The 15,868-nt window shown below is 41.7% G+C and overlaps 1 protein-coding gene across 12 annotated transcripts in view; it reads right to left on the bottom strand.

Moving 5' to 3' along the window:
* Window positions 1-15,868, bottom strand: part of DMD (dystrophin) — a 1,926,267-nt gene that overhangs the window by 168,261 nt on the left and 1,742,138 nt on the right. For 11 of the 12 annotated variants that reach the window (XM_073357918.1, XM_073357881.1, XM_073357898.1 and 8 more), the window contains one exon: window positions 3,733-3,811. In XM_073357918.1, coding sequence (XP_073214019.1) covers window positions 3,733-3,811 — 79 coding nt within the window. Of the gene's footprint in view, window positions 1-110; window positions 348-3,732; window positions 3,812-15,868 lie in introns of those variants that run through there. The other variant, XM_073357972.1, reaches the window with a different exon arrangement.

Below are 15,868 nucleotides of genomic sequence, written 5' to 3' on the forward strand. Positions count from 1 at the left end.
AAAACCGTTTAAACACAACATTGGCACAGACTGTCTACTTCTTTGAAAATAAAATCTGTCTCTCAACATCTATTTTTGATAAATGCCTTGGTTGGTTTCCCCTTGGAATGTATCAAGCAGCAGGAGACCATTATCCTGTGACTGTGCTCTATTCCATTGATATAATCTCTTAAATAAAGTTCTGCTATTTACTTTCGTTTAATCGCAGTACAATAGGCCAAAGACGTGGCTTCCAAGCAGCTTCATTTCAGTCTCTGCCTTGATGCTTTGAAGCTGTTTCAAGTTGTCTTTCAGTGCACTTCAAAACATCCTTGATAAAGTTATGGGGGTGAGGGGGAGTTGAATTGCTGGCAAAGACAATAATGGTTTGTTACAGCATTGGAAAAAAAGTTTAAATAACGGCTATTCTTCTGCTAGGTTGGGGTTTTTTGATCCCCCCACAAGTCTGCTAAGTAGATGAACTATGCAAGGCCTATAACTATAAATGTTTTTCTTATGGGCCCAACTTGCCCCTTGTGAGTTTCCACACTATAGCTGCCATGTGAAAAGTGGCCACCATTTTATTTTGGCCATATGAGTTTTACTCAGTAGGAGCCAATGAACTTAGCTGAAGTCATTATTTTCTGCCATCCCAGAGTTTACCTCTGATAAAAAAACCCCTAATCTGAAGATCTAATTGGTATCTCTAAACCCTTATCCACCGAAGAGGCCCATCCTGTATCATTCCTACAAGGAGCCATGTTCTATCCAAACTAACACTAAATAGCTCAGAAACTTTTGCCAACTGGGAATTCTCACATTTGTCATTTGAAGTTGAGCTGTTGGGTTTAGTGTGTGGGTGCTGGGGGGAGTTGGTAGCCTGTGATACATAGGAGGTCAAACTAGATGATTTCGTGGTCCCTTCTGGCATTAAGCTCTATGACTCTCTGATTTAAAACATATAAATCACAAGAAAACCAAGTAGTGGGGGATGAGGGGAGAAGGAATATTCCCGCATAACACAGGCCACTGAATTTCCCTGAAGTAATCCTGTTTGAATTTGACCTAAAACATACTTTTACGAAAAACAGCCAATCTGGATTTAAAAGATTTCCAGGGATGGAGAATCCACCAAAGCCATTGGTAAGTTGTACCAATGGTTAACTAATATTGATTCACAGTCAATAACCAGAGTTGAGCTGAGCACAAATGTATGGCATAAATGTATGGGTTATCTTAACAACGGGGATGGCTCACTGATTCAGTAGTATCTTTATTGCATTCAGCAAAATTAATGGTAACCAGACAGCCAAACATTCTATATTTTTGTTGGGTTTCAGGCTTCTAAGTTTCTCCGTAGCAAGACTATCCCCTGTTTTACTGAATCGACTTTCCAAAATCAGCATGTATGAATTTCATCCTCTTAAAGAAACAGAAATGTAAGCAGCTACCACAAAGAACCTAACAAGGACATCTACCTGCTCATCTGTGCATTTATTTCTAATACCAGGTAGTGCAATGGGTATATTCTCAGAGGAACAGTAGGGTTAATTAATATCTGTGTCTATGTAAAGCAACAGATAAATAGATTGGGTGCTGCAGATGCTAAATTTCAGTCTTGCCCAAATTTGTGATTTTTTTCCCTCCAGACAAAACATTTGCAAGCTGAAAGCAGGGTTTTATTAGAATAGTTTCATCCTTAATGTAATGTTGTAGATTTGTGATACAACACTCGGTCTCAATAATTAGCAGGATGGTTTTGTCTTGTTAATACTACGTGATTATATATATTACAATCCAGGAAGTTTTTGGAGAGTGTTGGGGACAACTTCCTGGTGCAAGTGCTGGAGGAACCAACTAGGGGCCATGTTCCTCTTGATCTGCTGCTCACAAACAGGGAATAATTGGTAGGGGAAGTAAAAGGTAGGGTGGTAACCTGGGCAGCAGTGACAATGAGATGATCGAGTTCAGGATCCTGAAAAAAAGAAGAAAGGAGAGCAGCAGAATACGGACCCTGGACTTCAGAAAAGCAGACTTTGACTCCCTCAGGGAACTGATGAGCAGGATCCCCCGGGACGCTAATATGACAGGGAAAGGAGTCCAGGAGAGCTGGCTGTATTTTAAAGAAGGCTTTTTGAGGGCACAGGAACAAACTATTCCGATGTGCAGAAAGAATAGCACATATGGCAGGCAACCAGCTTGGCGTAACAAAAAAATCTTCTGTGAGCTTAAACACAAAAAGGAAGCTTACAAGATGTGGAAACTTGGACAGACGACTAGGGAGGAGTATAAAAGTATTGCTGGAGCATGCAAGGGTGTAATCAGAAAGGCCAAAGCACAATTGGAGTTGCAGCTAGCAAGGGATGTGAAGAGTAACAAGAAGGGTTTCTACAGGTAAATACACTGGAGGGTAGGGATAGGGTCCAGAGTGACCTAGACAAATTGGAGGATTGGGCCAAAAGAAATCTGATGGGGTTCAACAAGGACAAGTGCAGAGTCCTGCACTTAGGACAGAAGAACCCCATGCACTGCTGCAGGCTGAGGACCAACGGACTAAGCAGTAGTTCCGCAGAAAAGGACCTGGGGATTACAGTGGACGAGAAGCTGGATATGAGTCAACAATGTACCCTTGCTGACAAGAAGGCTAACGGCATTTTGGGCTGCATTAGTAGGGGCATTGCCAGCAAATCGAGGGAAGTGATTATTCCCCTCTGTTTGGTACTGGTGAGGCCACATCTGGAGTTTTGTGCTCAGTTTTGGGCCCCCCACTACAGAAAGGATGTGGACAAATTGAAGAGAGTCCAGAGGAGGGCAATGAAAATGATTAGGGGGCTGGGGAACATGACTTATGAGGAGAGGATGAAGGAACTGGGATTATTTAGTCTGCAGAAGAGAAGAGTGAGGGGGAATTTGATAGCAGCCTTCAGCTACCTGAAGGGGGGTTCTAAGGAGGATGGAGCTAGGCTCTTCTCAGTGGTGGCAGATGATAAAACAAAGAGCAATGGCCTCAAGTTTCAGTGGGGAAGGTCTAGGTTGGATGTTAGGAAAAACTATTTGTCTAGGAGGGTGGTGTGATGCACTGGAATGGGGTTACCTAGGGAGGTGGTGGAATCTCCATCCTTAGAGGTTTTTAAGGCCCGGCTTGACAAAGCCCTGGCTGGGATGATTTAGTTAGGATTGGCCCTGCATTGAGCAGGGGGTTGGACTAGATGACCTCCTGAGGTCTCTTCCAACCCTAAAATTCTGTGATTATGCACACATATGAAAACTTCAGCTATGTGATCATTTTTATACATCATGTAAGAAAAGTATATATGAATTCAAAGTCAGTATATACTGAAAATTTGTAAAGAACTTGGGGTACAGGTACCGTACACATTTGAAATAATTATAGTTATCAGAAAGTCTATTTTATTTAATTAGTCAGCAACAACTCCCAGCTTTCAAACTAGAGTGGACAAGTCTAATACAGGAGTAATCCTGCACTGGTAGAGAAAGAGGTAAGGGGACCTGATGTTGGTAGGCTTTTCCCATCTATACTGGATTTTATTGAAATCAGTACACTTCTATACCAAGTTTTAGCCCACAATTAATTTTTTACCGTTGAGTTCTAAAATCATCTGCAATAGGGTTTAAAATGGAAACTGATAGCAACTCTAGTTGACACCAATGGCAGGGCTGGCTACCTAACTGAGGTTTTAATTTCTAAGGAGCACTGCACAAGTTATGCAAGAAAAACTAAAAATGACTTACTGGAAAGGAAGTGCTGAGATGTAGGGCCAAAATCCCTGTGGGCTTCATGCAACTGTCTGATGCGCTCATCAATGGCCACCTGAGAAAAAGAAGAGAAAAATGACTCTCCTCTTAAACATGTAACAAATAGCAATTAAAGTTAGGTGTCTATTTCATTAAAGAGTTTTGTTTTGTACAAGACAAAAGAACACTCATGCAACAATTTATAAACCAAAGGTTTGATTGCAGTTTACCAGGTTGAATCCAAAGACCAGGGAGGTCAACAATGTTTTTCTACTAATTTAAATGGCATTAGATCAGGCCCACAATAAACAGCCTGATAAACCCCTTTCTGTTAAACCATCTGAACGGCCTCCAGCCAAAATAATAATAAAAAAGATTCTGTTTTCTCTCTTGCAAACATTAAAATGGCAAACAAACCCCTCTTTTATTACCTGAATTTGAATGACTATGAATGAACTTTTTGAGAGCAAACAGCATAAAATAATAACAAGTATAAAAGAAAGTAATCTAATTTAATATGAGATGCCAACTGCACATATGTAGTGCTACAATGCTGGTAATCAACTAGTGTTTGGGTACAAGCATATTCTTTGTTCTCTAATTCAATTGACTCCCATCCCCTTGACCTTTTCTTCCCAGTATGGTACTGTCCTTTGAAGAAAATGTTTTTTAGTGTCTTGTTGGGCTGATGTATTGCATGAAGACACAACTACTGTACAATTATGGTTTAAATTTTAAACCCCCCAAATCTGTGTGTCTCAGTATAACACAGTGTGTCTAGGACAGGTGGGCAGTAAGATAACCTCGTACAGAAAATTCCAAACAACATGAGTGATATTCACTAACAACTTTATGTACTATATTTCCAAAGGACAATGTCAGGTAACTTAGGTCTAAATTTAGCATTTAGAAACCAAAAATACCTAAAGCTAATAATAGTAAATTATCAGAAATGTTTTAAACAAAATAACTAATAGGAAGCAGATTAACTGAATGTAAGCATTTCCCTGCAAGGTCTGCAAACCAAACAATGGAGCACTATATTAGTACAAGAAAAACAGAAAGGGGAACAGATTAAGTTTGGTTTTGTTGTCCACATTGAGAGAGATATATAAATAGGTAACAAACACCAAATATGATGAAAAAGGAAATTCAGGTTTTCAGTTTTAATATTTGTAGGTGTTGGCAGTAGCACGTTCACCCTTTTGACATGAGTGAGTGGCCAATGTTTGGGGTCTTGTGGTTTGTTACCATTAGGAGAAGCAATTCATGGAGAAGTCAGGTATTTCTTTGATGCAATCCCGTTTATTTACAAAGAATGTACAAAGTCCTGTTTCCCTCAACACAGTACGGCTCAAACAACAGGAGGTAATTTCTTTGTTCACAGTTGCAAGTCTCTTTCCAGTCAGCACTCTGCCCCCCAAATCCTCTCTCCTGGTTTTCTCATAGTGTCACATTGCAAGTGCTTCTCTTGCTATCTCCTTGGTTTTCTTGTGCCATCTATGTCTTCTTCTGACTGCCTCTGGCTGCTTCCCAGTCACAGATACACAGAAGCACCCTGTGTTTGCAATCAGCCCCCTGAGAAAGCCTTCTACCCACAAAACTCAGCTTCTGTGCTTTGGGCAGTGGCTCCCATTATTTCAGCTATTTTACTTTATAAAGGAGCTGAATTGCTTCTTAACTTTTCTGGAATGAAGGGTGGCTATCATGCCCACCAGCATCAAGAAGTCTGTGATTGCTTACAGATCAAAGATATACCTGTGGAAGCTAACACCACCTTTAGCATAACATTATTATTTATTTTAACCTGACAATGACCTTTCAATGAATCATAGTCTTCCATAATTTCAAATACTGGTTTTCAGCTCAATAATACATTAATTTTTTTTAAAAATGAGCCATGCCGACGAAAATAAAAAGTATGTGTCTGCTCTTTAGACTCCTCTAAATAATCTCAAAACACATCATTTGTTTTGAGAGGGTTCTTTATAGAAACCTAAGGCTTTTCCTGTCTTTGATGCAACTATTTCAGGTCTTTCTTCAGTATTAGCATTTACTTATCAATACACAAAACAACATTCCATTTTAAGTTTTAACTAACAAAGGACAATGAAAAACAAAGATGATAAAAATCACAATCTGACTCACACAATCCTAAGAGTCTATTGAGAATGAGGGCTCTGCAAGGGATACAATAGACATCAGCATTTTTTATGCTATGATAATGACAAATCTGAGCATGTGATTTTGGGTAAAGATTTTGAAGCCTCGAGATATTTGTGCCTACTGCCAGTTCAGAGGCCTCAAAATTCTACGTATAAAACTGGAGACAGTCATGTATTTCTCTGAACTGTGTGAGTTTTGGTTAAACTGAAATTTTAGTCTAATATGTAAACCCAGCAAAATGACACACTAAACTCCATGGTGAATTTGTAAACTGAACAACTATATGTAGCCTTGGATGCTAGCCTGGAAATATCTATCTCTACAGAGGTGTATTTTGTCAATGTAAAACACAGGGAAGCCTTGATTACTCTTCAAGACTAATCAATTGAGCAATTAAAAATGATACCATCAGTTATCCCTGCCAACCCACACAGTACTGTTTATCAAGGTATCAGTGTATTGTGTGTATACTCATATACCAAATGGCACATACAGTTTTAGTGACAGAGTAATAAAGGTGCACTCTTATTTTCCATGACTTTTACAAACTCTAAAGCAATCATAAAATGACAGAGTTAGTGCTCACAGTAAAAGCTAAGTGTGAGCAAACAACAACTACTTAAAATTATAATCCATATTCTTGTGCCTGTGCCTGTTCCAATTTAAGCCAGTGGGGAATTTGCCACTGACTTCCATGGAAGGAAGTTTGGGTCCATCAACAGACTTCTCATCTGGTAAGTAATAGTATATGAAAAATTTCTCATTGGCACACAAAAATAATTTCTTTGGCATGTTAGCTAAATGTACTTTACATTTAGGGCTGAATCTTGCCACAGAAACGTGTATTTGCTTGTGATGAAAATAGCAACATTTTCTCTCTGAATTAATGTATTCATTTCACTCAAAAACACCAGTTTTTGAATGCAAGAATACATAAAGTAATGTCATACAGTTCAACAGGTAACAGCCTTATTGCTAAGCAGACAAAGAGAAATTAATCTACTCTTGCTTCAGATAGCCAGCTCCTAGGAGTACCAGTTTAATCAAACAACCAAATGAAAATTCATGCGTTTTGATAGCATAGTTTGGGTGTGTGATGAGCAGTAACTTTCTTTGCTCTTGCTCCTTATGTAAAAGGTTGATGATCAGCAAGATGGATAAAAGTCAGATTCAGACGCCCCTCCTTATATTGAGTAGTACCTTTCTCCACAAGTAATGCCACTGCTTGTGGTGTCAACTGCTACTCAGTGTAAGTATGGGTTATCAGAATTTGGTCTAAAGAAAAAGGCCCCGCCTTTACTGCCTGATTCTGATTTTAAAACAAACACCAAAATCTTCTGTAGTCAGAAGTATGGTATTATACATTCCTTTCTCTTCAACGTGACTGATACTTTGCAAAAGATGTACATTTCCTCATGTACTTTGTCCACAATTTTGTGCTACAGTTGTTTTCTTTCAATCATAAGATAGAAAATTAAAGAGCAACAGCAGTGCAGCAGACATTAAAACACTGTGATTTTAATTAAAAACACTGTAACCATGTAAAACTAGAGAGAGATGAAATATGACAGCTTCTGTTCAATCCAAAAATAAATTATAGTGCTTAAAAGCATTCATTCCTTCTTTTAAAACATAAGTGAATCTAAAGAGATTTATTAAAAGGAGTTATTCCTCTCTCTCCCCATTACCCAGTCCCAACACAGTGAACTGAATTTATGTCTGTTTATCAGATAAATAGATTACAGATAGTAACAAAGAAAAGCCATGTCACATGGTTACTGGAAACAGTTTATCCAATGTTGGGGCTGAAGCTTACAACGTTTTTTATAGCAGTTCCAGAAACGAGGATTTGCAGGACTTGGGTCTGTTACTTAGGCCTGGTCTACACTAGCAAATTAGGTCAGTATAATTAGATTGCTCAGGGGTGTGAAAAATCCACACCCCTGAGTGATTCAGTTAAACTGACCAAGCTTCCTGCATAGACAGCACTAGGTCAACGGGAGAATTCTCCAGTTGACCTAGCTAGCACCTCTCGGGGAGGTAGAGTATCTACATTGATGGTAGAACCACTCCTGTTAGCATAGGTATCATTGTCACTGAAGCATTACAGTGGTGCGGCTGCAGTGTTTTAAGCGTAAACAAGCCCTTACCTTTCCCCTCTTTCTTTGTTTGTTTTGTCTATTTTTCAGTTGGACATATTTTTGATTTGGAGGCTTTCACCTCGAATGCAAAACCAGATGAGATAAAGTATCTCTTTTTTAGACCAACCCCTGCCCTCCGCCCCGCTAAACTGCCACCAAAACCAAAAACCCACAAACAAACATACTTCAGGTGATGTTGTTGGCAGAGTTCTTGTACCCATGTTGGTCTCAGGATATTAGCGAGACAAGGTGGATGAGGTAATATCTTTTATTGGCTCAACTTCTGTTGGTAAAAGAGTCCAACTTTTGAGCTACACAGACCTGAAGAAGTGCTCTGTGTAAGCTCAAAAGTTGATGTCTTTCACCAACAGAAGTTGGTCCAATAAAAAAATACGATCTCACCCACCTTGTCTCTTTAAAACGATGTTGGCCATCATTTAGTTCTAACTCCCTGGTATGCACAAACAGCATTTAGTGCAATGCTTGTAAAGATGTAACTGTATAACCCCATTTAGCTTTTCTGGTCTTCAGGCTTTGGGAGCCTTGATAGTGTGTGACTGTGCGAACACACCCACAAAGGAACAACAAATAACTACACTCCCACATAATGGGACTACAACAAAGGCTCACCTTGTGCTACTACACTAGTGAATTAGCTGTAAATCAGCCTCTCTATACAATTTACCTCCTGATGTATTGCACAGATTGTTTTTTAGAAGATTCTTTAATACTTTATTTCAGGGGTTCTCTAGCTTCATGGCACTGCAACCTCCTTCTGACAACAAAAATTACTACAGGTCCAAGAGTGGGGACTGAAGCCTGAACCCGTTGGAGACCGGCTGCCCTGGCGGTAGTGGGGAGCGGGGAGAGGGGGTGGAGGGCAAAGCCAAAGCCCAAGGATTCAGTCCTAGGTGGGGGGCCTGTAACCCGAGCCCTGCCACCCAGGGTTGAAGCCTGAGGGCTTCCGCTTTGGGCCTCGGGCAGTGGGGCGCAGGTTTTGGCCCCAGGCCTCACAAGTCTAATGCCAGCCCCGGGGACCCCATTAAAATGGGATTGCAATCCACTTTGGTGTCCTGACCTACAGTTTGAGAATCGTTGCTTTATTTCATGTTCCAACCATATGTATTCCCACCCGGTTTGATGGGGAGGTGCCTCAAGAGGTTTATTACAGAGTTGTGGGTTCAGTTAGAATCTTTTAACCTCTTCTAGTTTAATGAATCTCTCATTCCATGAAGGAATTACTTTAATATTTTCCTAAAAAGTCCGGATGAGATCTTATATAAAGCATTCAGCAGAATTGCTCTGTGAGATAATGAATCAATGTTGGCTCAGCAGACACAGGGATCAGTTGCGTGTGTGTTCATAAAAAAAACCAGACAAAAAGCATGAGACATCAATGCCAATATTATTTGAAAATTCAATGAAACTAGCAAGTTAGAAAAAAAGAACATACAATTTCAGACACATTATATCAACTGCACTCCTGGGGGCATGACCTACCCGACTGTTATTTCCAGGCAGATCTCTTTAGAAATCTCAAATTAATTTGCAAGATACAGAATAATAAGGGAATAAATAGGTAATTATTTTTTCTGTCTTTTCTCAGCACACTTAGTTTCAGCTCTCCAATTTCTAAAATCACATTTTATTCTTTCTGAGGAAAAGGACTTCCTTTACTATCTCTGATGCTCATGCAAATGAACAGTAGCTTCTATTACCACTATTATTAAGTCAAATTATACTGCCATTAAAATGACTCTACAATATCATGCTATTTTGAAAGGGAATAATTAATATTATAGTGGAAGAAACAGCATTCAGATCTCCCCCTTCCCACTTCATCAGGGATATCTTTGTCAAAATCCATAATGTCAACCAGATCCCAGATTCACAATGTAAAATGTAGAGGAAAAAAAATGATCTCAGTTTTTATTAAAGGAAAATAAAATATCTCCTCCCCGGAGTTTCTTGAGCTGTTTCACTATAGGTAAAACATAAACAAATATTAAAACACCTTACATGATAGCAAGAACATGGCTGCAGATGCTGGGGGATTTCACTATACTGCACTGTTTCAAATTATTTCATTTTCTATTTTAAGATCAGTAACAGAAGAGATGGAGAGGGAGGTCAGGTAGGTCTCAACCATTCTACTGACAGAGTTAAAGCATTTAGATTTAAGCTTACCTTCTATACATTATTATTCATATAAAATATATCACCAGCAGAAAAATCTTATGAGGTCAGAGTAATATCCCTCTTCTAAGCATGTGAGGGCACAGGCAGCATAATGCTTAGACACTAATTACACAATTGTGCTTCCCAGTATTCAAACACAGGCAAATTATGAAGGATGCGTAGCGGCAATTTAAAATAGTTATTAATGTGAGAAAGTATTGGGGTCATTAACTGAAAAACAAATGAGATGCAATAAACAAAGAGCTAAGACAATTCTTGAAAAAAGATGGCTGAACCTGGCTGAGATTCTTAGGAAAAATAGTAGAGAAGGAAGGAATAGAATAAAATAATCTCATTCAAGCTGCTTTTAGTGCAGCAGCAAAATAATAAAGTCAGGGGGTTAAAAATTTGTTCCACCAATGATGGTTTTCATGAAGAGAGGAGGGTAATTTTCTCTATTTAATAAGCATGCATACATACAATATTTAATAAAACAACACTTCTCTAATCCCCCACCATATTCGCAGCATTTCCATAGCATCCTGACCTTGACTCCAATCACATCCAATTTGACTGCACATCAAAGAACAATGGCTACTACAAGACCCTCTTTAATGTTACCCAGCACTACTCCTTCTATCTGCTGAAAAGCTTCTTTCTTTTCTCTGACTCAGAGCTGCCAAACTGCAATGAGGCTGTTCTTTACAAATCAATAAACAGGAAGATCTGATCTACTGTACTTCCAATAGCAACTGAATTCAGTCACTCCCTGTTCTTTGCATATCAGAAGATAAGGATGGGTTTAAATAAGCACACTTTGTGCTACTTAAGGAAGGACAGAGAAAAGGGGGATTGATGCCTTTTGTTTCTGAAATGCTGATATGTGGAGTTAAATTCTGAAGAAGAGCCCTGTCTAGCTTAAAAGCCTGTATTTTTCATCAATAGAAATTGGTCCAACAAAAGATATTACCTCACTCACCTTGTCTGTCTTGACAGGTACTCATGAGGGCATGTCTACACTAGAAAGCTAAGTCAATGTAACCTGCCTTACGTTACCTAACCACGTAAGCATGCAAACTAGTGTTCCTACCACCACAGGCGTGGACTTTCAGCTTTCCCTAGGGGTGCTTGCTCCACACCTGCTCTGCCCTGAGGCCCTGCCCCCCACTCTTTCTCTTCCCCCAAGGTTCCACCCTCACCCTGCCTTTTCCTGACCCCGCTCTGCCCCCGCTTCTCCCTCTCCCTCCTAGTACCTCCCGCCCGTTGCTGAACAGCTGATCGGCAGTGGGTGGGAGGTGCTGTGGGGAGGGGAAGGAGCTGATCAGTGGGTCCTGCTAAACAGCTGATCGGTGGGTGGCTGTTGGGTGCTGAGCACCCACTATTTTTTTTTCTGTGGGTGCTCCAGCCCCAGAGCACCCACAGAGTTGGCACCTATGCCTGCTGCTGCTGTAACTTGCCCACTAGGCTGATCTAGTAAATCCACCTCGACGAGAGGTGTAAGGCTTAGTTTGACATAGTTTGGGCAAGGCAGTATATAGATAATGTGTTACTTCCATCATGTGTTGGCTGTCAGGGTGGCTGACAGCTGGAGTAATGAAATTGACAAGAATGTCAATTTCACTGCTGGTATGGTCCCTGGTTTGAAATTGAACCATGGGGGTGGGAGGTGTGAGCCCCAGCAGTGCTCACAGCTGGAGCCTTGCTGCCCAATGCTGAGAACCTGGGCTGTGGGCTCCCTGCAGAGCTCCAAGCAGGAGTCTGGCTCCTGCCCGGGCTCTCTGCTCCCTGCTCCACGTGGAGCTCCTGACTGCCGCCAGAGCTTTCAGCTCCCTGTTCCACTTGTAGCACCCTACTGTGGGGAGCCCGGGCGGCAGCTGGGCTGCAACTGGGCTCCAGCTGGGAGCTCTGCAGGAGTGAGGAGCTGATTGAGCTCCCAGGGGAGCTCAGCGCTGAGCTGAGAGCCTGAGCTCTCGACCTCCCGCCCCCCGCACACTCTGCCCCTCTTAAGTTGGTGAAAACACTTGTGGTGAGGACGCGCTGCACCGAGAGAAGGAGGGTAGTGTGGACAAGAAAAAAAGCAGTAATTATTGGGGTGGTTGTAAGTCAACATAACATAGTTCAACTTTATTGTGAAGTTCTGGGCTTGACAAGCAGTTTATTGGTGGAAAGATCTGTACCGTGACACATTTTTGGGATATAGTTAACTATTTCTCTGTGTGTGTGTGTGTATTATTATTATTTTTTTTTTTACATATTCTTGATTGGGGTGGGGGAAATGAGGATAGTGAAGATAAATTGTTAATATTGCTCTAATGTGTTTTTTGATGATAGAAAGATTTAATTTAAATCCCAAAATGTCTGGGTTATGATAGCACGGTATTCTTAGGCAGATGATAATCTCAGTGACTTTATGCAATTCCTTCTTTCTGTAAAAAAAGAAATCCTAAAATCCACTAGGAAACTGTCTTGTACCTAGACTACATTTATTAATCCTCAATTGAAACAAGGGAAATAAAATGTAATAAAAATTCAGGAAACATTATTCAGTCCTGGGCATAGAGCCTTAGAAAACAGTGAAACACCACCTGGACTTAGTATGTCTACTGTGAAAAAAATCAGCCATTGCTTCTTTGGCTTTTGTTTTATAATCCTAACATAGATCAGTGAACTTCAGTTCACTTCAGTTCAGTTCAGATCACTGTGGGTGTCTGTAAAGAAAGAGAGAAGCTCTTGTGATTTAAATAAGAGGAACATTCAAATTTAGAGAAAATATAAAAATCTGTAAACCTAGTGGCATCTTCTAAACCTGACATAATATAGTCATAATGTACCCCACACTGGCATGCCTGGTGATTTTGGGCCAGGACTGAGAATTTTTGGGGGAGGTCATAAAATCGTGGAGCAACGAACCCATGAAGGGTTCAAGGAGGGCCCCTCAAGCCACAAAAAAACACAAAGCTAGCAGGGGTCAGAGAGAAGGAGGCTCAGGATGAAGGGACCTCCCAACAGGAACAATGTCACCCCATCCCCCCGAACAGGGGAAACAGAAGACCTCACCCTATCCTGTTTTGGACCTACTAATGTCAGACATAGATTTTATAAGTGAACAAAGAGATGACCTGACATTGTGAGGGGCATAAAAGCAACTCACCAACATAAATAGTAAGTGGTAGACCTGCAATTGGTGAAGTCGTGGCCCCACTTTGAACTCAGGGAAGAGAAAACTATGCCAGGTGGCAAAAGATTCCCAAACCAGGGTAGTACGAGTACCATTTCTAGTCCCAAAGAAATTTCACTGGGAGTCTTACAGATGGCATATGCGGTGCTCTGTTGAGGACATTAGGGCAAGAGAAAACCCTTGAAAAGGTAACCGTCAGATTTTGCTGGCCAGGAGGTTAAGTTCAAGGACTACCGTGCTTTGTGCCCAAAGTGCCAATAGGCAGGACCTAAAAGGACCCCAAAGGCTCTCCTAGTCTCCCCGCTTCCTAGAATATTTGGAGTATTCGGCTGCTCCCCAAGTCTATTAGGACTGACACTTCTCCCCCCTTGATCCACACACAGACTAACATCTAGGCCAGGCTTTCTTTTGTAGTCTAGGTGTCCGCCACTCACGCCTGCTTGTAAGAACAATCCATGAAGGGGCTATTGTGGCAGAAATGACCACGTTGCCAGCACAAAAGACAAGTCCCAGTTGAGGGGGTGTCCCCCTACCCCTTCTGGGGGAGGTTGGGCACTTGTGGGGACTCTTTCCTTGAGATTGGCCTTCCCTTCTGCCCTTTCATCCCTTTGGAACCAGGGTTCCAGGGAGCCAGGCTTGGCATTCGATCACCTCCTGACGGCCCCCCTCAGTGGGCCTGTAGGACCTCAGTGACTGCTCCTCTAGCAAAAACATCTTTTGTCTTGGGTGTCCTGCCATTGGGCCTGTGGCTGTTAAATAATTTTCTGTCAACTAGATTGCCTCAGCAGAGTCTCGGCCAAGGTTGTAGCATCCACTTTCACCCACACATCTGGGAGAACCTGCATAAATTGTTCCAGCAACACTTATTTGGTCACCTTCTCCCCTGTCTATTTATCAGGCTGGAGCCACCTCCAACAGTGTTCCTTAAATCTCCAGGTCACTGCATGATGTTGGGACCCCATCTTTCCCAACAGAAGTGCTATTGGTGGGTTTCTGCCATGATACTTCACCTTAGCATAATCTTGGGCTTCTGTGGTATCAACGTACTTATATGCAGCTTGTGTAGGTCCAGTAAGATGTGGCACCAACAAGACAGCCCAGTACTCAGATGGCCAACAAGCTGCTGTGGTGGCCCTCTGAAAGTGAGCAGGAAAGCTTTGGGGTCATCTCCATGCTCCATTTTCGTGAGTTTCACTGGGAGTTATGTAACATTGATAAGGCTCAGGATCCCAGCCGTCATGTTTTCATTTGGTTCTTGGGGTTGTAAAATGGCTGCCACCTGTTTAACCAAGCATTGTTGCTGTTTCTGCTGTTGTGTCGCCAACTCCCAAATGAGCTGCTGTTGCCGCGCTGCTTGCTGTTGTTGTTGGGCAGCTATTTGCTGGAACATCTGGTTCTGCTGCTGCTGTTGGGCTGCCTGTTGTTGCTGGATGTCTATCAGCCATTTCGACAATTTCCCATGGTTGTTGTTGTTCCTCCTCCTCGGTGACTGCCCACATTCTCCACCAAATTGTGATTGTTGGCACTTCATGGAAGAGTATTCTAGTGTTTAAGGGGGTCAGTTCCTATTAAATGCAAAGTGACGTTTGTATGGGAGCAGGGGCACTCCCACTTCCATTGTGCTCTGTCCAGGCCCCTGTGAGGATTACCAAAAGCCAGGCACTCAGGCTGCCCCTCCTTGGCCACTTCCTACCCTCGCTCTAGAGTCCAAGCTTTGCAGTCTGCAGCAGAGTTACTGAAGAAAAGTTATTTTCTTTAGTCTCTCTCGGCTTTAGCAGATAGGCTCCTCTTTTCCCAGAGGAGCTGTTGCAGCATCCCTTCTCAGGAGCTCCCAGACGATAGCCTTTTTCCTGGCCTTGTCATCCCTTCTGAGCTGTCTGGCTTCCTTTTAAGCTCCACCTCCATCTGAAGAATGCTCTACAGGTGTGGCTGGGTGGGATCATCTGGGCTAAGAGTTGTTCTTTAAGCCCGTCAGTCCTAGTGTGGTACATTTTCAGGATTCTTGTCTTTTGGGGTGAATTTCAGTGGTCCATGTTGCCCAGATTTTTCATTTGTAGCCACTACTAGTGATGAACCTGGAACAGGGCAACTATAAAAATACCAAAGCCTTTCAGAGGGACTTGGTATCTGGTGTCTGCTGGCAGAGATGGAGGCTGGGGACTGCCAAAGATCCAGGATACCCTCATTAATACTAAAAAAGCTGAGAATCTGGATGTAAAATGATAAACAGTTTGTGTGAATTTCTTGAACAACTTTTAAGGTGTTGGCCATCGCCTTGTGCCTAACCTGAGATTCTGTAGCCTGATTTGCAGAAGTGCTGGGCATTCACAGCTTGTCAGCTTTCTAAAGAGCTATAAATACTGGATATTGGGCGTGATCCTTTCATCTCTAGTCTGCTGACATTTGAACAGGGAAAGTTTAAACCATGAGATTGAGAGCTTCCAAATAGTTATTTGGAATTCCCTGGAAA

Source organism: Lepidochelys kempii, chromosome 1 (genome assembly GCF_965140265.1).
Source record: "Lepidochelys kempii isolate rLepKem1 chromosome 1, rLepKem1.hap2, whole genome shotgun sequence".
NCBI lineage: Eukaryota > Metazoa > Chordata > Testudines > Cheloniidae > Lepidochelys > Lepidochelys kempii.